The sequence below is a fragment of the Alternaria hordeiaustralica genome (genome assembly GCF_023758085.1).
Source record: "Alternaria hordeiaustralica strain BMP 2776 chromosome Unknown scaffold_3, whole genome shotgun sequence".
NCBI classification, from domain to species: domain Eukaryota; kingdom Fungi; phylum Ascomycota; class Dothideomycetes; order Pleosporales; family Pleosporaceae; genus Alternaria; species Alternaria hordeiaustralica.
The window spans coordinates 248,647-269,882 of NW_026056775.1; the positions used below are offsets into that span (position 1 = coordinate 248,647).

At 51.6% G+C, this 21,236-nt stretch overlaps 6 protein-coding genes across 6 annotated transcripts; 1 reads left to right on the plus strand and 5 right to left on the minus strand.

Annotated features, from left to right (window-relative positions):
• Positions 1–1,356: 1,356 nt before the first annotated feature.
• CHZ1 (Histone H2A.Z-specific chaperone) lies at positions 1,357–1,815 on the minus strand (the record flags this gene model as incomplete). Its single annotated transcript, XM_049384885.1, has 3 exons — positions 1,357–1,529; positions 1,592–1,601; positions 1,669–1,815. 3 exons carry the CDS (start codon positions 1,813–1,815, stop codon positions 1,357–1,359), a joined length of 330 nt encoding a protein of 109 aa, XP_049246908.1.
• A 7,552-nt stretch (positions 1,816–9,367) lies between these two features.
• J4E84_002259 (uncharacterized protein) lies at positions 9,368–10,689 on the minus strand (the record flags this gene model as incomplete). Its single annotated transcript, XM_049384886.1, has 2 exons — positions 9,368–10,620; positions 10,668–10,689. The coding sequence occupies 2 exons, from the start codon at positions 10,687–10,689 to the stop codon at positions 9,368–9,370; spliced, it is 1,275 nt and encodes a 424-aa protein (XP_049246909.1).
• An 873-nt stretch (positions 10,690–11,562) lies between these two features.
• J4E84_002260 (uncharacterized protein) lies at positions 11,563–13,040 on the minus strand (the record flags this gene model as incomplete). Its single annotated transcript, XM_049384887.1, has 3 exons — positions 11,563–12,422; positions 12,472–12,761; positions 12,814–13,040. The coding sequence occupies 3 exons, from the start codon at positions 13,038–13,040 to the stop codon at positions 11,563–11,565; spliced, it is 1,377 nt and encodes a 458-aa protein (XP_049246910.1).
• A 758-nt stretch (positions 13,041–13,798) lies between these two features.
• On the plus strand, positions 13,799–17,082 carry J4E84_002261 (uncharacterized protein; the record flags this gene model as incomplete). The annotated part of the gene is made up of 3 exons (XM_049384888.1): positions 13,799–14,138; positions 14,192–16,299; positions 16,348–17,082. The coding sequence occupies 3 exons, from the start codon at positions 13,799–13,801 to the stop codon at positions 17,080–17,082; spliced, it is 3,183 nt and encodes a 1,060-aa protein (XP_049246911.1).
• A 949-nt stretch (positions 17,083–18,031) lies between these two features.
• J4E84_002262 (uncharacterized protein) lies at positions 18,032–18,913 on the minus strand (the record flags this gene model as incomplete). The annotated part of the gene is given in 2 exon segments (XM_049384889.1): positions 18,032–18,894; positions 18,910–18,913. 2 exon segments carry the CDS (start codon positions 18,911–18,913, stop codon positions 18,032–18,034), a joined length of 867 nt encoding a protein of 288 aa, XP_049246912.1.
• A 560-nt stretch (positions 18,914–19,473) lies between these two features.
• Positions 19,474–20,697, minus strand: J4E84_002263 (uncharacterized protein; the record flags this gene model as incomplete). The annotated part of the gene is made up of 3 exons (XM_049384890.1): positions 19,474–20,317; positions 20,373–20,570; positions 20,624–20,697. 3 exons carry the CDS (start codon positions 20,695–20,697, stop codon positions 19,474–19,476), a joined length of 1,116 nt encoding a protein of 371 aa, XP_049246913.1.
• Between the last annotated feature and the right edge of the window lie 539 nt (positions 20,698–21,236).

Consider the following 21,236-nt stretch of genomic DNA (forward strand, 5'->3'; position numbering starts at 1 on the left):
TCAGCCTGCAGGCAACAAAAAACTTTCCGTAGGATTCGTGTACCTAATGCTTTCCACTTTGGGTCAGGAAGCACAAGAGTGGGAGGCAGCGAGGTTTTTCCGGGATTAACATACAACGTGTTACGTGGGTCAATCTCCAGGGTCTCGATACTGTGCCATGGGGTCGGTGCAGTCAATCTTGCCACAGGTGTATACGTAAGAGGGTGATCTTTCTGGGATTGCTGGTCTCGTGACATTGCTGGTATCCCGGGCGATTCTGTCGCATTCATCCGTTACTAATCTGTGCAGTCTGAGGTATATGGTCTTTGTCATCTAGTCAGGATGTGCCTTCTCGTCTGTCCTTCTGGCGAAACCAGAAGTCGCAACCTTGAAAGTCGTGACCGCAACATGCTGTTACTCATCAAAAGAGAACAATCTCCGTCACACAATTCCGACTCTCGCCTTTCTTTCTAATTTCCCTTTTCCTCAATTCAGACGATATCTTGACACATCAAGTCGCCCTCCTCGCAGTAACCTTACGTACAATCTTAGTAATAGCGAGTAACAGCATGGACATCACCTGATCCCGCGTCTGAATTAATGCACATGTACGCTTCACATCACATACCATCTGGCCTTAAGATCTGTCGGCGGTTCTGAAGCACCGTCTTCTGGGAAGAATTGTAACAGTAACTGCCGTGCTTGTAACTGCAGCTTGACTAGCTCATTGGACCCTGGAATCTAATGTATAGGTAGGGTAATGGTAACTCGCTCCTGCTGTCGGTTCAGGCTGGGGCTGGACACGGGGGTAGTACCGTGCACACGCGTAGGAAGGACGTGAAGTACCAAGGAATGGCGGGGTAAGCGTGTTTGAGAACCAGCATTCTTTCTCCAGACCGCGAAGTTCCGTCTTGTGTTGTCCAGCAGCCCGCAAGTTCATCGTTGAATATGTCCATCGCTTGCAATAAACACGACGAGTGTAGCCTAACAATTCAGTCTCACATGCACGCGAGTAGCCAAGCCAAGTCCATGGGTATTCATCATTTCCATTTCATAAACGCACGCTGGTGCCATGTACGCGCTCAAGACGCAGTCCATTGTCCATGCGACACATCAAAGTATCCACACAACCTAATGTCCCGCTATGCCTGCAAAGTCGCGCCGAGACTCCAGTACGTCGGTAAGAGTTCCATTCCCCGCTACCCAAATGCCTTTTGTATATGTATCACATAACCCTAGCCAAAGTACGGAGCTGACGAAGATGTTATCGAACGCGCCGGAGAAGTCCTGAGAAGTTACTTTGTTAGCGGGGTCCATTGAGCAAGGGCGGACTGGCTGCCAACATACCTCAAGACGGATGTCGCAACTGCAACACATCTAGTCCTTCATCTGGTCATCAGGGTCGACAAAGTCGTCATCGTCGTCCTCCTCATCCTCATCACCAAGCTCCTGGTTGGCCTTGGCAAAGTCGATGTTCTTACCGCGCGTGCGGCTGCTCAGGACGTTGGACGTGTCAATCTCCTCCATGTTGTCCTCATCAGGCTCCTCGGCTGTATGCGTGTTAGCTCGACACGTTCAGGCGTGTGGTAGTTCGCGGAATAAGGTAGCTTACGTTCGCCGGCCTGTTACGCGCTCATGTTAGCTGGGTTGCGCGTGAAGTTGTGGCGGTGAGCGCGCGGAGAAACGTACCTGGTCCTCAACGCCAGACTCGTCGCTCGAGTCGTCGTCCATGGACTCTTCTACTGTCTCGCCCTCCTGGGCCTTGCCCTTGCCCTTGACGTCGGTAGCGGGGTCCTGGACGCCCTCCATCTGTTGGTTCTCTGGGTGGGCCGACATGGTGTGGGGTCGTTGTTGTGTGTGTGTGAGGGGTTTGGGGGTCGCGGTGGTGAGTGCGACGGGGTGCGGGTGCGATTGAGAGGTTGGCGTGTTGTTTGTTTGCGGCAGCGGTGTAGAACAAGAAGTCGAGGTGAAGCCCTGTCCATCTATTCCTTCCCTTGCGGCTTGCTGCAAGGGGCTTAGTCCGCCGATCCCCTGGCCAACGCTTGCTCGAAACAGCAAATAGCAAACATTAGCGCGCGTGGCCAGACCATTAACATCTGTTAACCCTATCTATTCTCTGTCTTTCGCGCTTAAGCCTAAGAGGTCTTTTTACGTACTTTAGTTATATACATTAAAAGAGGAGATATTTAGTAATAGTAGTTTGCTAGGCTATTTATCTAAAGTAGTTATCTTTATATATACTTATAGTAGCTAAGAATAACTTTATAATAAATGCGTAATAAGTTATTATAATAAGTTAGTATAATAAGTCTTATAATAGCTTATACTATAGAACTAAAGTTAAAGCTTAACTAGTAAGTTTATAAAATACGCGTTTTTTACTACTTCTTTTTAAACTTTCTATTATAATAATAAATAACTAGATTATTATAATAATAAACGCCTAGCCTATTATTTATTAACCTCTTAGCTTCTTTAATAAACTTATAGTATTATTTTTATATTTATATCTTAATTCTTTACTATAGTATAAAATCTTTTACTACTTACTTACTTTCTTTAAAGTAATACCTAAAAAATTAAAGATAAAAGAAGCGTAGCTACTTTATTAAGATATAAAAGTAGCTAAAATAATTTTATATATATTTAAGTAGCTTAATAATAGTATATAATTAGTTTATACTTTAAAGTAGAGTTTCTAATATTATAGTACTAAGTTATCTTTACTTCTATATATAAGAAGTAGCTATAATTAAGGCGCTACTTTTTTAACTTACTACTAAGTAGTAGCTAATATATCTTAAAAGAAAGTTTTTAAGAAAAGTATAGTAGTAGAGAGTAAGCTTAGTAAATATACTACTTACTAAGTTTAGTATATAACTAGTTTAAGATAGTTAAGGTAGTTAGAGCTAGTATTATAGGTTAATTTTATAGCTTTATAATATTTACTATTTATATAAGTAAGTAGCGTTATAAGAGGAAAAAATCTACTTCTAGACTAGCGCCTTAGTAAATAAAACTAGGATTACATTAATACATTGAGGTTAACCCTATCTATTCGCTGTCATGTTTTGCTCTTCGTCGCAATCGATGAACACGCGTTCAATTTACCTAACGACTTTATTATGACGGGTTCGCAGGCACGGAACAGTCTTTTTGGAGCAGGCCATGCCCCGACCTCGGGACCCCGCATCTAGCATCGTGATGCTAAAGCTTCAAAAAGAGTCCTGCGGGGCTCGTAGCGAAAGCAGCCCAGATGACAACTTGACGCTTCAACGAGCAGGAACAGAGACATGAGCAGTAATATTTCAAACAGTTGACAAGCTCACAAAGACCATCGACAAAAGCGACATTAAACCTCATTCGATAGCAGCTCGTTCCTCCACATATACAAGGGTATCATCGCAAACCGATCAAGCCTCTCCCAGACACCTCAAGTCCCTACTCACTCTTCTCAATATCCGTCTTAGAAACAATATGACAACCCCCCGCCCCCTCACTCTTCACTTTAACCATCCCACACTCCCTCAACCAAGGACTATCCACACTGGCATCCACATCTTCAGCATGATACACCTGATCCGGTGTCGCCGGTCGGCGTACGATCTTATACCCCGGTCTTTTTACTCTTTCTACTTTCTTCACCCCTTCCTCCCCATCACTACCATCACCACCCACATTCCCCTCCACTGAAACCGCAGGTCCCCCGATGCTGGTAGTCGGAACCCGACCACCAAAGACTCTCCCAAGTAACCCAACGATCTTCGACTGTGGTTTCAACCCCGCCGCTTTCCCCGCTGCAGCCCTCTTCGCAGCTTTTTTCTCCTCTTTCCGATCGAGACGCCTGTCGCGCCGTTCTTGGCGCCGGATCTGGCCTTCCAATCGGTGTATCTCGTGTGCTTCTTCGCGCGCGGTGGTTTGTGCGATTTCGTCTGGGTCGTCGAAGAGGCCGTAGGTGCCTGTGTGGGCTTGCCCGTGGGGGTCTGTTGGCATGATGTTTTGAAGGGCGTGATGTGTGTAGTGGGGTGGGATGTTTTGCGTAATGTAACGGGAAGATGGTGGGTGGAGTTGGGGACGCGCTGGCGGTGCGTGGGGATGCTGGTATGGGCGTTGAGAGGTGTTGTTGAAGATGGATATCGGGCGTGACGAGGAGAGGGGAGGCGCGGAGGTGGCGGTGGGTGTATGGAATGCTGGGCTGTCACTGTTTTCGTGGGATGGCGGTTGTTTGCATGGCAAACGTGCAGTGTGAGGCGTTCACCGTTCGGAGTCCGAGCCTTAATCCCACTCCGTTAGACCGCATTCGCTTACCCACTCTTCAAGAACCAAGATGATCACAAGCATGGATTCATCAGGCTGTATTTTATACATACTTCACAGTCTCCCTAAACAAACATACCACCAACTATACCCCTAGCCCCCCACCAAACACCCCCTTCGCCCTCCCCAGCAACTCCTCCAACTCATCCACCCCTCTCTCCATACTCATCTCAAACCCCCCACGCCTTCCAATCTCCACTCCCACCTCCACCGCTTTCCTATACATCAGTTCCATCTCCCTAAATCTCTTCACCGCCTCTAATAAAAGTGGCTTAAACTTGTGTATACTCCTCAACAACTTCTTGTCGAACGGATATGGCACGACACGGTAGAACACCTCTTGCATCGCCGCTAACAGGGTGTTTGCGAGGTATGCTGTGTGCTTGTAGCGTGTGAAGAGGAGTTTTCGTGGGTTAATGGGAGAAGGGTGACGGGGCGGTGTGAGGAGGGAGAGAGTGAGCGGTGTATTTGGCGGTGGGAGAAGGGCTGATCGTTCTGTTGGTAAGGAGTTTCGACGGGGAAATATGTGTGGGTGTTTCATGCTATTAGTTTGGTGGCTGTGGAGGAGGTGCAGAGTGTGTACGTGTGGATTGGGTGGAGGACATGTGAGGGTATGTTATGTGTGTTGCAGTCGCTTCGTTGCAAAGATACGTGACGTAAGTAAGGAACAAAGGTGAATTTTACTTCCAAGCGTCGCTGGAGACACTCTGCCAGCTTACTACCAGCTATCAATGACAGCCTGTGACGATTGTGACGACGCATAAATTCAGCTGTGATAGACCTACTGACATTCTGTTTCCACTCAGCACTCCCAACGCCTCCTCATAAACCGTTTACCTAGTTCTACTCCTTTTCTGCACATTACCAACAGTGTCATCCAAACCAGCTACCGAAAGCCCAACGAGTTCCCCGCCCAGTACCCCTAGCTTACCGCCCTCAAATCCCCGTCTGACAAGAGCCCTCCATCGTTGCTCTATCATCATCAACATAGCTGTGCGACGCAACTCCCCCGCCTTTGAACCCTACATAGATAGGTACAACGCCATCCTGCAAGGTCTTTCCGCACCTATCGAACAAGGGCACATAGAACATGTTGGGCTAGGGACGGTAGCGGGTATCGAAAGGTTGACTGAGGAGGTTGAGATGATGCTAAGGGGTGAGTATGTTGGGGGTGTAAAAGAGGTGAATGATGAGATTCTGATAAGGGGAAGGAGGGAAAGGGAAGGAGAGGAGAGGAGGAGTGTTGATGGAGAAGGGAAAGGGAGAAGGGGGAAGGGATGTGTATGTATGTGATGTATAGATGGGCTTATGGAAATGTCGTCCTAATCGCTAATCAGGCGTTTTGTGCTACACTGATTGCACGTCCCCTTCTCAAGCTCGTGCACTGCCACTTCAGCAGACAAAGTCTCAACCAACCCCATTCTTTAGCGCAAGCCAACTCATCCCAACCGAGCTCTCCAGAGTCCTGGAGACTCAGTATTCGCTAACCAATTCTCCGATGTAACAGTCGTCATGTTCAGATATCTGTGAATATTGACCCGCGATTTAATCCCGTCTAATGTAACGTACAACGCTGCTCCGCATCCACTTTCTTCGCAGTGCCACGTTGTCTCCCCCCCAGTCGTCAGTTTGACATTGGGGTCATTGGCTGTATGTTCACCGCCATAGTAACAGCCTCGGAAACGCTGGCAGGTAGACTCAGCTGCGATCTTCTCCAGGAGATGTGCAACTCTCTCTTTCTCTTTTCCCTGCGTATGAGGACAGATGTATACGTCCATGTCTTTGATCGCTTCGAGAATGTCGGCAGAGGCGACGCTTCCGGGGAAACAAGCAACCTTGCAGCTCTTGCAGCGTGTTAGCGCGGGGTACTCTTGTGTGCCCCAAGGGCCGCTTAGGTCTGCCATGTATAGGGGAATTTCCTGGAACAAGTTGAAGGAAGACTGCATCGGATCGGCTCTGATCCAAGGTTCACATGTTTGCGTACATGCTGTCCAGTAACTAAGGTCAGGTGTACGAGAGGCTTTGAATAGCCGAAGGAAGGCTCGAAACGCCATCTGTTTGTGTGGGCAGAAGTAGACGGTGGCCTTGGATGCTGTGCAGTGTCGTTCGCTGGCGAGAATAGCCGCGCAATCCCTTTCCCGTGGTCCAAAAGCCGATGATGGGTGGAAGTCGAGACAGTAGGCGCACAGCAGCTTTCCACGCGGGGTATACCGTTTGGACTCGTCGTTAGCCATTTCGTACTCAGCGAGCCGGTTGAAGCAATCTTTGCGTCGTCGCCATGCGTATTCATGAACTTCATCGCCCTGGAGCTCTCTGAAGGTCCCCTGCACAGTTTTGAGGGACAAATTATAGATGTATTTGGATGCTGTGCGGAAGCTGAGTGCATCGACGGGCGGTAGCAGCTCAAAGATGTCCAGGATGAGCTCTGCGGGAAGTTTCGCCAGGGGATTCGCACTGTCGGCGTGACACGTCTCGCTGGGTGCTTTCAGTGGCATCAATATGAAGTTGGGATCTGCCCTGCTACATGCGCTGCGAGATGGCCCATGAGTATTGTTATGCGTGCGTCGGTGCATGAAGTAGTCTTTTGCGGCAGCAACATTGTGTTCAAGTGGGCGTGCCGGTGCACTGTACACGATCTTGGGGCGACCGGTTGTCGTCATTCTGTGAGTTTGAGGCTAGAGCGGAATTTCTCTGTGGGTAGAGAAAAGGAAGATGGTCATATGGTGGATGAGCAGTGCTCGGTTGAGGTTTGTTGGTTATAAGTACAAGAGGCGAGGCAGCAGTGTGCGCTGATGATCACGTGCGCAAATACGCCCATGGTTTGATTTAACCCCTTTGGTTGGGTCATCTTATCAAAAGCAGAGGGTCCTAGAGATGCGATACTTCTTTCTTTCGTAGAGTGTCTCCTCGCGTATAAGTTGTATGAAATGCGGGAGGTGTAGTTGGCTCGTCATCTCTGGGTCGCCTTTTGGTTATCGCAGTACCGTGGAATGGCAATGATTAAACCATGGACTTACTTGCAATGGGAAGACATCTACCCACGCATCTATTCACTGGTATATTTTGTCAGTGAGCAGAACAAGTGAAGAGGAGATGTGCTTGTATGCCCAGGTGTGATGGGTGAATTGGTTCATCGGGGCATAGCTGTCTGTTCAGCCCAAGTCGCTTCCCTGCATCTTCTCAATACCATGAACCGATGTTTCGCATATCCTAGTCTTGGAACACATTTAGCAGTCTCCTACTTCTGAGCATCAACCACTGGACGCTGCGTACTCGTCATCCAACTCTCCCCTCTAACCGTCGTAATCTTCACCTCCCTAGAAGTCTCAACAGTAATCCCAGCCTCTTCCAGACGAACCATCATCCCAGCTATACAGCCCGGCTTTGCACAACTCGAAAACTGAAACGCCTGGTACGGAGTAGAATCATAAAAACTATGCTTTCGCTTGCGACGGCGGAAAAGCGCATCTTCTATCATAGATCCAAGCATGTCGCAGACCTTTTCTTTACTGTTTCCATGTGAACAGACGTACATGTTAGCGTTCTGCATGACTTTGCGGAGGGTTGACAGTATCGCGGATTTGGCGGAGAAGGAGTTGCAGTGAAGTGTACCGCCTCTGATGGGGAGACAGCCTGGTGTTGGCCACATGTGTCGGTTACTTCCCAAGGGTAGGAACATTCTTTGAGTTAGCGAGCAGTAGTCTCTCGAAGTAGTCGACTTGGCCCCTGACGTGCAGCTTGCGGCGCAAATCGTGCACGCAAGACTATTGGCGGGGCTTTCGTGGAGTTGGTGCAAAGCTTCAAAGCTGAGTTGTATGTGCGGACACAGATACACTTTGGCTGTTGATGCTGTACAGCGTCTTCGGTTTGTGCCTCCAATGCCATGTGTGGATGTTCCAGCTGCTTCGAAGGAGGAAACCGGGTGTAGGTCCATGCAGTAGCTGCAGAGGAGCTTGCCACGTGGAGTGTATCTGTAAAGAGCGTTATTAGAGTCCTCATACTCCGCCATCCTGTTGAAGCAGTCCTTGCGATGCTGCCATGCGTGTTCTTCAAGATCTTCAGCACCTAGTTGTAGTAAGCGCGATCGAGCATCCCTCGTGCACGTCAGACTCCGCATATACTTGCATGTTGTGCGGAAGCTGAGTAAGTCGATTGGTGCTAGGCGGTCTGCGATATTCAAAATTAGCTCTGCTGGCAACCCGGGTAGATTGAATGTGTTGCTAACCTGAATCTTGCCGATTACTTGTGGCGGCATGAAGACGAATTCGGGATCGGGTTTGTTGTGGTTGTTGCACCATGTTCCATCGTCATCGGGGTTGTGGTAATCGTAGCATCGGTTTCTCATGGCGCGATCGAGGCTGCGTCGATACATGAAGTAGTCCTTGGCGACAGACCAGTCGATATGGTCGTGGGTCGGTATGTCATCTGAAAGGCCGGGGGCGACAGTATTCGCCATCTGAGAGATGAACTGGAGATGACTCGTCTAGGACAAGAAGGAGCAGTGCCGAGGCGAAAGTGTAAAGACATGAAGAGAGAGAGAGCGACAGAAACTCGATATTTCAGGCAGGGGCTCAGGCAGTAGCTCTCACGTGCTCGCTTCTCTCTGGACCCTGTTGAGCTGGCCGTCCCACCACATGTTCTGAGAACGATACGCTTACCATGGAATGGCAAGAGCTGCACCAGATTCCCAGTTTGCGCTCCGCATTACACACAATCCTCAACGTGAGATCTCTATTCCCCAAAGCCTTGGCCTGCTGCTCTTGTTGCGCCATGCTTGCGCGTGTGGTGTTGGTTGCCACGCGTTAGATGTGTGGTGTTGAATATAACTTTGTCAAACAGTTCAGCACGAAAGCTCAGGATTGGTCACTGAATGGTCTTGTTAGCGAAGACATATGTTAAGAATTTGATAGCGATAATAGCTGCCTAGATATCCATAACCCCGTTCCCATCTAAATCAAAACGCCGGGACCTGTCTGATCCCAAGTATACCCACAGACGCCGTGCCACCCTATAGTATCATTTTGAAGCCAACAAGCGAAACCCTCTGTCCCAAGTTCCAACAAATCCACATCTACTGATGTATCTGACTCACATGCCCCGCCTGCCCAGCACCACCCCACTCACTATCATCATCACTACCCACGTCCGTCCAGCTCGTAGGCGTCATAATGCCCTGCCTGTCGCCGTCAAACTCGCTGAAGCCGCCCTCGGAGAAGGCATCTGTAAACCCGCTTTCTGAACGCGCGTCGTGGTCTGTGTCGTTTTGTTCACTGTTGGGCATGCTAAGGATGGCGATGTCGTTGGCGTGGGCGGAGGCGACGGAGCCGCTCATGGTCATGGAGCGCTCGGAGCGCGGGGTTAGGGTGCCGGTGGAGAGGTGCTCGGCGTCGTTGTCGTCGAAGAAGGGATGGGAAGGAGTGGGTTCGCCTGCTTGCGAGGAGGTGAAGGAGTAGAAGGATTGGGCGGCTTGGTCGGCGTCTTCTTGGGCGGGCTGAGCGGGCGATGGGGTCTCGGGGAGGGAGTGCTCGGGGTCGGGTGTTAGGTCGACGAGTGTGCCGGTGGTGGGTGTGGAGGGGACGTCGGCTACGATTGTAGCAGAGCTTTCGCGGGCGGCGGGTTCTTCGTAGGTGAATGGCTTCGGTGAGGGCGCTTCGTCTTCGTCGTGGTCGAAGAGGACTTGGTCGTCGGAGAAGGGGTTGGCCATGGTAGCAGCGGCAGCGGAGCCGGCGGCAAAACCAGCAGCACCACGCTTCTTGAGATTGCCATTCGAGTTGCCTGTGCCAGTTGCCGTTGCGTTGTCCCTGAGCATGCCATCACTGCCGACCATGTCGTCGAAGCTTCTCGTCCGATCAGCTCTCGACCGCCTAGCAGCCACCTCAGCCGTCTCAGCACCGATCCGAGCCAGCTCATCCAGGTCGACAGCGATACCCTCTTCCCTTGCCCGCCTGATCAGCTCATTCCTATTCCTCCTGATCAACTCCTCCCTCCGTTGCTTCCTAGCTTCGAAGTCATCGGACGATTCGCTCGGGCGGCGAGGCTGAATGTCATCGCCAAGGTTATGCAGCGCGATGGCGATCTTGCGGCGGGTTTGGTCGGCCCATTGTCGCACCTGGGGAGACTCGTAGATGGCGATACCGGCGGCGACGATAACGGACGCGGCGATTATGAGGCCTGATGTGAAGGGGTGGTTAGGACGGTGCGGCGGGGTTTGAGTGTTGCCTTGCGGAGATGCGAAGCGCGGGCCGGTGCCTGCAAGCAGGTTGGCATAGGAAAGTACAGCAGACAATAGAGGAATACGCGACAAGAGAAATAACGTTGGATATGCTGGGGACACCGCAGCAACATGCATAAGTGGAGTTATCCGTACTCACCTTTGGCCAGTGGCGCAGGCATTTCTGCGGATTTTGTAGCAGCGAATGCAGTTCTGCTACTGAAAAAGGTTCCCTGATAATGTGGTGGAAAGTGATAATAGGGAGGAGAATCCAGAGGCTTTTGACCTTGGAAGATTGGTGTAAGGAGAGAAGGTTCGAGGGCTGAGAGCAATCATGGTTCGTCCGGTCCTTCGCCACTTGCACAGCCGCACATGCAGGGCCCGTGGAGCTGGGGGCTCCGGGCGGCTTTTGGTGGGGTCGCCTGCCGCCAATCTTGCTGCACATCGCCCCGCACCCGTTGGACTAACTACATAATAGTTCCCCTGGAACAGCATAATTCACTCATAGTTGCGCATATCTGGAGATAAGATAAATTCATCATGAAGTGGGCTGAGTATCACCAAGGTCCACACGCGTACATTGTGGTGTCAGCTCACTGGGAGAAAAGTTTGGGTCAACTTGACGATTACACGCAGAAAGTATGCATTGAAATAGTCAAATAGGCTTGAATGTATGCAAGAACGAAATAATAAGAGACACGCTAAGCACCAACTGGCCATGTGTAGTCGCCAACCCAAATCTACCACCCGAGACCAATTCTGTGCCTGGACAATAGATTCTGAACCCCATAGTCGGAACCCTCGTCAGAAGTGTGGAGCTCATACGCATAGCCTCGATCATCAGCGTCATGCCAGACAGCTTGCGCGATCAAGCTAGACCGTTCGACCGGAACGTGGGGAAGATGCAAACAAGACTTTTTCAAAGAAGACAGAAGGAAAGAAAAATGGTGATGAAGAATACGGGCAGTAGGAATCGCCAGTTCACAGCTCGTGGCGATCCTCGTAGCAGCCGCGCTTCATCGAAGTAGAAGAAGTATTATAGCTAGTCCGGGAGTTCAGCGTTTGTAGTCTTTGGGCCGAATGGTCAGCTTGCGTGATTCATGGCCAGGGGAAGCGATGAGTATCTTGACTGAAATGCTGGTGGGCTTGGGGGTAACGGCGTTGCCAGAGTCATCCGTGGCATCGGAGTCAGCAGGCGCATTGGATTTGGCAGTAGCATCGGAGTACGATAGTCTGGCACGCTTCAGTTCGGCCATGATAAGACCTGTAATCCTGGCGTCCTCCTCTTCATCATCGTCCATATCATGCTTGCGCTTCTTCCCAGTAGCCGGGGCTTGGTCGGTAGCAGTCGACTTTTGAACCCAGTCAGGCACCCACATGGTCTTGGCCATGTCCCAAATCCAGGGCTGCCCGCTGTTGGCTATGCTTCGGATCGGACGACCGGGGTCACGGGTGTGCAGTTCCTTGCCATCCCACGGCCAAACATTCATGATCCTATCATCGGAAATGGACCCGCAAGACAGCCACTCGTAGTCATGACCTTTCGCGCAAATGGAGTCGCGCTTGATGCTGCCAGAAGGTCCGCTGTTCTTGAGGTTGGAAAGGCGAATTTCTGTAATGGATACCCACATGTCGGCGCCAGATTCCGTCAACTGCTCCGGGTCGATGGTGTTGCCATACTTCTTTCGTGCTTTCTTGTGGACCCACGCAGGGATATCGACATCTCGCCAGACCTTCTTCCACTTCTTGACTTCGGCATGGCCCACCTCTTTTGTGTAGATGCAGATCTTGGACTCAACCTGGGCGTGTACTGTTACTGGTTCCAATCCTTCTGAACTGATGCGGGCGATGCTGACACGTTGACCGATACGCTGACTCTCGTCGTGATGAAATCCAGCCCTTCTCTTGGCATGGCCTCGAAAGTGTCAGTAAATAAACATGTCAAACGATAGAACAATACTTACAGAGCTCGTTAAACACAGATATGAAAGCAGAAGGGTCCTTCTTCTGGTTCCATACCAGTTGTCGTTCGATGCCTTCCCTGTGCAGATAACCGTGGACGTTGAACTTTGCTACAGGCTGGAACGCCATCCCCGCCTCCATCTTGAGCTTGTCATCGGTACGATGCTTCGTATGCATGTCGACAGGCACGTATTTACTCAATGTCGCCGAGGTCTCATAGAAAGTCCTGTAGAAGAAGTTTGGTACCGGCGTGCCGTGACTACGAAGACGTTCTGCTAGGTTATCGAATGTGCTGGATCTTGTAAGTATGAAGTCAAAAAAGAGACACGAAAGATCACACTTACATTGTGACGGGATCTAGGAGTACCGACTCGATGACTCTGCGCTGGTTCTCGGCAAGTTGGCCATGGAAGTCCGAATCTTCATCCTCACCCTCAAGACTGGCCTCTGCAATGGCGGCTGCGGCAAGGTCTATCACGGAGGGAACAGGAGAAGACCTCGAGGGCTTGTGAGACTTTGAGGGTTTGCGAGGCTTTGAGGGTTTGCGAGACTTTGAAGGTCTGGGAGACATTGAGGGTGTTGGAGACCTCATGATCTTATCAAAGAATGAAGTGCTGAAGGCTGATGTCTGTAATGTGGGAAGTGTAATAGGGAGATGGGAGGTAGAAGGATGATGAAATAGGATTGTGAGGTACCAAGAGACATATTATATATTGGTTGAAGCAACGGGACTAGTACAGACGGAAGACACCCATCTCTCACCTGGAAAGACGCGTGGTAAAGGCAGGCGTCAAAGATCTTATCAGCGGTAAGAGAAGATGATGGGGACGCCTGGCCAATTATTCTAAGAGACTGCGGCATTGTGTTCGAAGGTGAGAGTAACGCTAGAGGAGGATGCCATAGATGTATATGATCATGCAGGCATGTAAGAATAGAGTGATCTGATTTTGGTGGGTGATCAAGTTGGGATTACGAAAACATTGCGTTGATGGATCTCTATACGATAATGAGCACTCGACTGTAATGGCTGCATGGCTATACCGATTCTCAAGGCTGAGTGTGATAATAGACCTTGACAGCGAAAGTTAATATGAATGACGGATCGATGTGATGGTGAGGCTCTAATCGTAGTCAAAAACGTCGTTGATGATGTTGGAAGATGCAGGTCAAGCTCGGTGTAGCTGGCACACCTTCCGCCAAGACTTCCGCGCGCCTGATTGGCGGTCGCAACCGCGTCTCAGCGAGCTGCCACTTGCGACACGCAGCATTCCGAGGTCGCACCACCACATTTCTAGAGATCGTGATCGGACAGCGCTTCCTACAGCTGCAATGAGTTCCTCTATAGAAACCGAGATTCTGAACAAGTACAATCTCACGACACTGTACCCCGCAACCTGGCCGCAGGAGAAGGACGAAGCCGACGAAGAGGATACGTTCGACGAGCCCATACCCAAAGCCACGAAACAATCGATACGGCGGTCCAAATCACGATACTCAGTGTTAGAGCCCAGTGCAAGATTCTCGCGGCAGGTCCCGGGAGCAGAGCGCTCGAAAGATGGCGTGGAAACGTTGGTTCAGAAGGACGAACAGGACCCGTTGGGCATGTACCCCAGTGTAGTGCAGGTGCTGCGGGCGAAGAACATTCAGGTTGAGGATGACATCAAGCTGCGTACGTCCCAGTCATATAGCAATAAACACAACGCCTGTCTAATGGACACACAGGCAATCGCTTCCTCTTGAGCTCCACCACCTTCTCGCCCTCCCTCTTCCTCTCGCAAGTTCACAATGAAGCCTCCACCGACTCCCTCCTCGCCGGTCTTGACTTCCTTTCCCGGTCGATCGAGAAGAAGTCTGCTTCGCTCAAAGTCCTCGTCGAATCCAACTTCGATCGTTTCGTAGGCGCGAAAGCTACAATCGACCGTGTATACAATGAGATGCGGGACCAAGGGAAGGAGCAGGTGGAAGCGCCCAACAAGGATCTACAACCTGGCACCGGCAGACCCAGAGCTCGATCGAGCTTCTCAGGCAGGAAGACAAGCGCATCTCTAACACCAGGCATGGTCGACGCGGTGCCTGCGGAGAAGAGGAAGAATGCGCTCGTCAAGGAGAGCGAATACGGTGTTCATGGTATCAAGGTTCCGCTGACCGAGGTCGCGGTAAAAGCGGAAGAAGTCTGGGGCCCAGCGTTGAACGGACGCGAGCGGGAAGAGACATTGAAGTCCATCATGGAGTCTGTGGAGCATCACCGAGGGTTGTTCGAAGTAGGATCAGCCATTCAAGATGCCATACGCCGGAAGGACCACGAGACAATCACCGAAGAATACAAGCGCGCAAGGAAATACGCAGACGAAGCCCGATACATTGTAGAACAGGCCACGTCTACTCAGAGGCCGCTGACCGATGCCGAGATACATCAAGTCATTGTGACGGCTAGGATGTGGTCAGACGTCGAGCGGCAGATTGAGCGTTTCAAGCGCGAGTCCTGGAAACGCCTGACTGCAGCGCATTTCACGCACCTACAGACTGGCACCGAAGACACCAAGTCTGACGAGTATCTGAGCATCATCTCAATCATGCTCGAGCTGGGTGTGGAGGAGAACCCGATTTGGGTGTGGTTGCTCTCACGCTATGAGCACCTCAAGTTCCAGCTCAACTCCAAGTGCCAACACTCGCTTGTTGAGATCGAGATTCTTCGTCGTCATCTGGCGAACGGCGAGAAGCCAAGCATGCGCATGCTGCAAAAGCATCTGCGATCAGTCCCTACTAGCAGCAACGTCAGCGCTGAGCCTTCGAAGCTTGACACCCCGAAAGTGACGGAGTTCTGGGAACACGTGTATGCCTCAATGACTACACTGCTATCAAACAAATCTGGGTTGCTTGCCGAGCTAGTTGAATATTGGGAGATCGTCCAGTCGTTCCTCTCCGGTCGCGCGCAACGAAACTTACCAACAGGCCATCACAACCAGTCATCTGTCCACCACCGCCTGAGTAGTGAGAACAAAGCTGAGCTTGAGAGAGGTACGACCGAACTCATCAGTATCCTGCGGGACCATCTGTTCTCGTTCTTCTCGGATCCTCCCATTGAGGATGTGTCCATGCTCATGTCACCACTGCCTATGAGCCCGACGCCGACCACGCCAGGTACGCCACTGAGCGCAGCGTTGAGTCCCATGTCCGCATCAAGGTCCAGGTTCGATCCTGCGAAAGCGCCACCGCCATCACCTAGTCGCGGTGAATCTTGGGAGAAGTACGCTTTTTGGCCACCTAATGCGAATGCGCTTTCAGGATCTCACTATCTGTCCAAGATGCTTGTCTTGATAGGCACCGCCGCCAACGAACTTGCATCGCTTCAAGTTCCTGAGTCTGGAGGTAGCGGTCGCATCGACGAAGCACTGCGCTTGCTCCTTGGCGGTGTCCGTGAGCGCTGCATTCAAGCTGTATGCGCAGCTTGGAACACTGATGCCGAGAAGTTGAAGGTGCTTGAGGATTGGACTCGTCACGTTGACCGCAAAGATACCACGAACCTACCTCAGCGATTCCTAGCAGTACAAAGCTTTTTGCTTAACAACTTGCAAAAGATACTGTATGTTGAGGCATCGAGCAAGACGAGAGTGGACGTTGTTGTACCACCGAGCAATAAGCTGCTGCAAATGGTTAGGAGTCAGTTCGTCACCAGCTTGTACAGGACGCTCAGCGGGATGGTTGAATGCGCGGAGCGAGGCAGGCAAGCCTTGGGTGCCGAGTTCGAGATCAAGAGCGATGATCTTACTATCGACGAGCAAGATGATCAGAATGGTAACGACTGGGGTAGGGTCGACGCCAACAAGAAGGTAAGCACACATGTCACCCATCTGACTATATCCACTAACAGCTTCCAGTCCATCCGCCTCCTCCTGACCCTCGCCAACATGTCCGCCTTCCAATCCGAAATAACCCCCCAACTCCTCACCCTCTTCGAAACCCTCTTCAGCGTCCAACTAACCGACGAAACAAACCGCATCCGCGACGTCCTCTCCCAACTCGACGCCCAACTCTTCCGCTCCTACACAAAACCGCACGCCACAAGAATCCACTCCACAATCGAATCCGGCATCTTCAGCCCCACTTGGGCACCTCCCCCCGACAACCGCAAAAGCGTCGCAGATCGCGATCCCTCTCCTTATGTCTTCACCGTCCTCTTGGACCTCGTAATCGTGCACACCGAGTCATCCACCACATCCGCACCCCTAACCCCACGCATCCTCCGCTCCTTATTCGAAGCCACAACAACCTCCCTCATAACGACCTTCCAATCCGCCAACCTCCCCACCATCTCCCTCCCGCAACTCATGCAAGCAACCCTCGACGTGGAGTTCATGGCACAGACGCTCGCTTCGTACACCACAGAGAAGGCATCGCAGATCCAGACGGATATCTACCAGGTGCTGGATCAGAAGACGGATAATGCGGCGAGAGTGAGGCTGCAGGAGGAGTTGGGGAGCTTGAGGGTGAGCTTGAAGAGGTTGAGGGAGGGGACGAAGGTGCAGTTTGCTTGCTTTAGGAGGGTTAAGAGGGGGACGCTTGCGGGTGGTGCGGGTGCTGGTGGGGCGGAGGAGGAGAGGAGGGGGAGGTAGATGGGTGTTGGGGGTTGGGTGGAAGGGGAGGGAGGTTGGTATGTGATAGGGATATGTTCAAGATTGTTGATAACGTTATGAAAGCTGTGTGTACGTGATATGCGTTCACGTATTCGATCTTGAAGTCCGGCATTGAACCACCGAACTTGAATGCACGCAAGTATTAACTCTGCCTTTTCGTGCCGCTTCCTTTACGATACTTCTCACATTCCTTTTCAAATCCCGTCCAAGCACGTAATATACAAGCATCTATACATTGCACACAAGCTCTGACATGACGCTCATTAACATGCCCACAACAGAGCCCCGCGACGCCGTCGAGGCCGCCCTCGACCTCCTCTGCCGCGCGCGACATGACCCTTCGCTAGAACCAAGCGTTTGGGATGAGGTCGTTGACACCTTTGATGAGCAACAACATGCGCAACTTGAGGATGTGACGCGTGTTCTACGACTCACTTGGCCGACTGAGGTGCCTTTCCCGAACATGATTGCTTTGGTGAGGTGGCGGGAGGAGGCTGCACGAATAAGTCACTCATCGTGAGGGAAGGCGAAGATGGAGGGGAATGTAAGGATGTGTATGCAACTAAGTCTGATGGCTAGTATGCATTCTTCGTTATGAACTACCACGTCTTTCCAATGTGCCACTACGGTTTTGCGTACTCTTGTTCTGGAGAGGAAGCTTTAGTCTGTTGCAACCAACAGAATTGTGTCGCATGCTGTCGGAACACCGTGTTCGCTTCGTCTTCCTCGTCAGCGTCCCTTGAGGATGGTCTTGCCGGTGAACGACCCGTATATGCATAGCTGGCTTCATGACCCATCCCCTGCAGAAGCTAGGAAGCGAGAATTTAGCCATGATCGGCTTCGATGGTCACCCAACTCTTCCACGCAGCACTTTCATCTCCAGTACCGTCTCTCCTCACCTCTCCCACTGCCACATTTCCACCCTGCCTTACGTCGCCTTACAAACCTTCTTATGCCCCTTCCAATCCACCTTCTGACACTCCTGCGAGCAATACCTCGCCTTCTTACACTTGCCACAAGCCGAGAAGACCTTCCCATCCTTCGGGCTCATTCCGCAGTTGGTACAATCTCCCTCTTTCCTCGGCCCCCTCCCTTTTTTGAGAACCGCGGCCATAGCCGGTACCTTCATATTCATCATCTCCACCAACGTCTTGATACTCATACCATCCGTGTCCTTGCTGTCGACGTCACCGCCATGCTCAACGTACCACTTCAGCATCTGCACGTTCTTGCTCGTATCGCCGTGGATGTCGGCTTGGGCTATCTCTGAACCAGGGGTAGCGCCGAAACGGTTCTTCGTGTTGACGGAGCCGCCAGCGTCGAAGAGGATCTGCGCAAATTCGGGCTGTACGTAGGGTTTCGTGGAGATGGCCCAGAAGAGGGCGGTGCTGCCCACGACGTCCTTACCGTCGACGGGTACTTTGAGATCATTGGCCAGATATTTTACGACGCCCAGTAATTCCTGCTTCTTGTTTGGCATCATATGCAGCGCTGGCAAGAGTACATTGTAGATGGGCGTTTTCGTGGGGCCCCATCGTTTGGCGAAGAGATCTTTCCTGAGCGTCTCGCGAGCTTCCTCGGTGCCCCCGAGCTGTTTGATCATCATCTCCACGTAGTTTTGTAGTGCGTCGAATTCTTGATTGAAGATAGCGAGGAGGGTCTGGCCGACTGGGTCTTTGAGGTCACGACTGGGCACCGTGGGGTTGTTGTGGCTCCAACCGCGAAGTTCCATGCCGTCCATGCCTGCGAGCTGGTCATCGGAATTGATCATGTCTTCCACCGTGCTTGATGCTACATATTAGTAACTCATCGGAGCTTCAAAGGTGTTGCGCTAAATACCGGCTTGACCGCCCTTGCATGTTCTGCAACATCTGCATGAATTGAGCCGACATGTTGTATGTTGTTCAATTTATAGATTGGAGTAGAGTTTGTGTGGGCGCAGTCGTGTGATAATGATGTTGGATGGCAGGATGTTGGAGCGGAGGGGTGACGGCGTGGCCCTTTCGCGCTTGGAGCTATCGATAGCACACGCGACTTCACGTGTTTCACACAACGCGCAGTGGCGGCTGGTCTGACAGCTGAAGTATTTGGAGCATCTTGTCTGCACCCGGTTTAATACTTCTCAAAGGCGATCAAGTTAGGGCACCGTTTTTTTACATAGGTATATATTGGGTAACGATGAAGCGTAGCAGCTCCAATGAAACAGAAATTCCGTTAAACGCCGGTCTCGAACTCCGCATCCAGATGCAAAGTGTGTCCAGCTCGCCAGGGTGGAAGGTATCGTATATCCAAACGCCAATGAACATACAGGTATCGCCAGATTCACGTCCTCAGACCCAGTCACATTCCGTGTTCTAACCCAACATGTATCTACTTCTTCAATGCGGCGTCGTAAAGGCTGACAAGTATGCCAACCAGCGAGCCAATTTGCAACCCATAGTATCCTCCCGGGACATTGTTTCCTACGCGCGCAACCGCGTACTCGGAGAAGGGACCCCACGCACTTGGCGCAAATGCCATGTTGACAGTTTCCCGGTAGGCATTGTACGACAGGACTGCCCGCGCAATGTTGAAGATGAGCGGGTCAGCGGGGTATTGGCGCTCAGAAGACTTTCGCGAGGTGTTGGAGCGGAGGGTCAAGTTGAAGAAGTAGGAGAACATCAGCGGTAGCACCCAGCTCGTAAGCGACCAAAGGGTAGCTGGCGCCCACCACTCGGCTGAGAGCAGCGCCCAGAAGTTTGGTCCTCGAACGTCTTGGCTGCTCGTGTATGAGCCCAAGGCGGCGGGCGTAGCGAATAACGGAGTGGTGTCGAGCGTGTTGTACTGTAGTCCTACAGCTTCGACAAGCAGGATGATAGTTTGGATGGTAGCGACCGAGCTTGCGTTTTCGCGAACGAACTCCTTCAGCTCATCGATCCTGGTCCTGTCCCACAGCTCGACAGCCTTGGTCTGGACTACTTGGAAGGACTGGTCGGCGACCTCAGCGAGTTGGGCAGGCGATGCGGGAATGTCCACTTGATTGTACAGCTCGGAAACGCGACGAGAGACGGCCTTGGGTTCGGCTTGAGCAACCACCTCGGAAACGCGACGGGACATAGCCTTAGGTTCGGCTTCAGCGACCATCTCGGAAACACGTCGAGAGACGGATCTCGGCTTGGGTGTACGCGCGACAACGCTGCGGATTTCTGGTGTAATGATGGGGGTGGACTCTGGTCTGCGCGTTCGTTAGCCTCAGCGCGTCGCGCGTCGCGTATCCAAGTTTGACATACGAAGGATCTTTGTTAAGAGTTCGGCGGCGCGTCGTCTTCGTGATGAAGGGTTCTGGCGAAGACTTTTCGCGCTTTACTGGCGACCCATTGCGCCCGTAGTAGTCGCTAAACTCGGGGACTTTGGCAAAGGTGCTCTCATTAGAGTTGAGATGGCTCTCAAGCAGGTCCACGAGATCATCTTTCAAGAGGCCATCTGCACTGCAAACGACTTGTTAGTATCGCATACACGCGCAGGATCCATTCCAGCCTACTCGGGAAGTCTAGCCTTCTGCGCAAGGTCGATCAAGTCAGCTTTGCGCTTCCTCTGAAGCCAAGAGTGGGACATGGTGAGTGGTATAGATCAAGTCGCGTAAAGCTTGCGATCAAAATGGGTCAAGAATGCAGGCCGAAAAAGCGTCGTGGGCGAAAAAGGTGGGGGCGGTGTGGTGTTGATCGGATGCAAAGAGACTCTGGATGTAAACACGATGGCTGGGGCTCACGTGGGTCATCTGGGCGCTAACTGTTGCAGGGCTTAGCCTACAAAATACATTGATCTGCAGCAACACCACAATGTCGCTGAGCAAGATGCGTTGTCTGCAGTCGTTTTGGTGGCATTCGCGTAGGTATGGCTTAGGTAGTCTTAACTGCATCAAGCCGTCGTCTGGTCCCCGTGCTTCTGATAGCTGATAGCCAGGGCTTGCAGGGATGTGGCTGCGCAGCTCCGGTCTTGGCCGAAATTTTCCAGACGCAACATCATCGCACGGCCGCAGCGGCAGCAACGTCACTCTTTGAAGATACCCTTGCACATATCAAACTTCTCTGTACTCGTCTTTCTTCACTACAACACCCACAAATACACTTCCAGTACACCGCTGCCATCGAAGC